The sequence below is a fragment of the Limulus polyphemus genome, unplaced genomic scaffold (assembly GCF_000517525.1).
Source record: "Limulus polyphemus unplaced genomic scaffold, Limulus_polyphemus-2.1.2 Scaffold5410, whole genome shotgun sequence".
NCBI classification, from domain to species: Eukaryota; Metazoa; Arthropoda; class Merostomata; order Xiphosura; family Limulidae; genus Limulus; species Limulus polyphemus.
This window is the reverse complement of record NW_013671020.1, coordinates 37,057-39,448: the sequence shown is the minus strand read 5'-3', so window position 1 is coordinate 39,448 and position 2,392 is coordinate 37,057. Positions and strand designations below refer to the sequence as shown.

Here is a 2,392-nt window from a genome sequence, read left to right as displayed (position 1 = left end):
AACAGATATAAACTACAGGTGACATATACAATTAGATATATTTACATCAAGTGCCTCTTGTGAATACAGGATGGATAAATTACAGAAATAATAATAATACACTGTACAGAAAGTTCAAGGTAAACTACTGTTATCTACATAACTGTAAGGAAAGTATCGTATCACTGTACAGAAACTGTTCCTCTCACTCCAAATTCCTATTATTCACATTGATTAAGTGCTTCCCCATTTCAGGACTAAAAACAAAGATAGAAATTATGGAAACCTCTCAGCAAAACAAAACATCAAGATAATTTTGCTGGTGTTGATTACAGTACTGATTCAGATCATGTTCTCACTATGCTATAAACACAACAAATACGATGAAAAAAAAGATCAAAACTGCAAATATTTTGATCATTAACCAACGATTTGATGTGACGGACTGGAAGTACTTCAGTATCTCTGAGTGGGCTGCCTCAACATTCAGTTGGGTATCTTCAACATTTGTATCAATTCTGTAGATAATAAAATCATAATACAAGTTAAATATAAACCTTTTCTTCTTAGGACACAGGAAAATTCGGAGACCTGTCTAACGAAATACAAATTTTTTTTGTCAATTTGTTGATATAGCCACAAAAGTTAATTTAATTTAAACTAAAATTTGTTATGATGATAGAACAAACAAATATTTAAAAAAATTGCTACTCTAACCTTTGAACCATTTCCTCTTGTTCTTTAACCATCTGGGCTAACTGCTGGAATATAGAACCCAATTCAACAATGGTAGACTCTATGTTTTGCATTGTATCAGCTCTACTCTGGATGTAGGCATCCTAAGTTTCAGAAGAAAAAAAAAATCAATATTCTTTAGCAGATTAAAACATAAGTATTTTTCAAAATTCAAAGTTGCTTAAGCCAAAGTATTACATGCTGTACTTGAAAAGCCTTATTTAACTACACGCTATATATATATCCTTGTGTCAGTTTGCATAGTAACTCAACATGTGGCTTTCTTCACAACTGATGTACAATGTATTGACACATTTTAGTATGAGTGACTTAGGTAAATTAAAGGTGTAAACTTTAAATGATGTATAATGAACTCCACTGGTTCTATCTGAGAATGTGAATTGTTCTAATTCTAAGCCTTCCTAATGGAAACTATTAAGAAACAAAAAATATTATGATAATAAAGCAAAACACAAACATAATAATATGAAGCATTTAATAAATATTTTTCTACTTTTTGTAGTCAAATTCTATACTTATTACGTATTACATATATCATATTTCTGTTGTAATTACAATTGTGTTCGTTTTGTACCTCTAGGTTACTGAAGATGGAATTTTGAAGATTCCAAAACATTTAATAAATGCTCCATATTATTACATTTGTGTCTTGCTTTATTATCAATTTACATTTTCTTAAAATAACCTGAACGTTGACTCGAATTTAAACAGACGCGCTGTCAATTTTCCTTGGATAGACAATACTCAAAGTTGTCCTTATCTTTTATAAGCTCTATAAAGCTTTTAATTTTTCATGGAAATTAATGAAGTTGGCACTATATTGATAAACTTTTAACTTTACCCTTCAATAACAGCAATTAAAGCATGCTGTATATACTTTTTGTAATAATATCCTGAACCACTTACCTATTGCTTGCACCTCTAGCAAAACAAATGATTTTAAAACATACTGACCTTTTATGTTACATTCACAAAGAAAATGATTCAAAGGTTTTCAATGAATCAATAAACATGTTCATTAACTTATTTTGTACATTGGTGAAGCTCATGATGACAAAATAAGAGAATTTTACAGTAAGAAAAAAAAATGGCTTTATTTATTGCATCTGTAACAGAAAACTAAGTGTGGTATGCAGATGACATGTTTATAAGTTTGATTATAAATATATACTCTACATCTAGTTGTAATGTAACATTTTTGGTGGGTTAATATTAAATGCTTCTTTAACTCCTGTTGGCAAATCCTAAGCAATTATTGAAACTGACAGGAGATATCATGGTTTTTGAACTCTTAAGCTTTGCTGATTTTCATATCCAGGCAGTAAGAAAAAATATAACTTAATACTATTCTGTAGCTCTAAATGATAGTAGTTTTATTATTGTTGTCATTATTACATATCCACTTTTTATGTACTCATCAGTGAAAATAAGAATCTTGGGCTAAGTTTTTCTTTAGTAAGTGAATCTTGCATATTTCTAACTTTGTTCCCAGGACGTACATTATCCCTCAAATATTTCTAACACAATGAGGTTCCAATAGTGAGTTGCCTGGATTAAATAGTGCAACACAGATCAAATAGTTGACTGGATTAAATAGTGCAACACTGGTCAAATAGTTGACAGGATTAAATAGTGCAACACTGGTCAAATAGTTGAC

The 2,392-nt window shown here is 29.9% G+C and overlaps 1 protein-coding gene across 2 annotated transcripts in view; it reads right to left on the bottom strand.

Annotated features, from left to right (window-relative positions):
• Nucleotides 1-142: 142 nt before the first annotated feature.
• LOC106472535 (syntaxin-5-like) overlaps nucleotides 143-2,392 on the bottom strand; it is a 24,342-nt gene continuing 22,092 nt past the window's right edge. For both annotated transcript variants that reach the window (XM_013933190.2, XM_013933188.2), the window contains exons 9-10: nucleotides 697-818; nucleotides 143-497 (exon numbers count right to left, since the gene is read on the bottom strand). In XM_013933190.2, coding sequence (XP_013788644.1) covers nucleotides 338-497; nucleotides 697-818 — 282 coding nt within the window. In that variant the 3' untranslated portion in view covers nucleotides 143-337. The remainder of the gene's footprint in view (nucleotides 498-696; nucleotides 819-2,392) is intronic.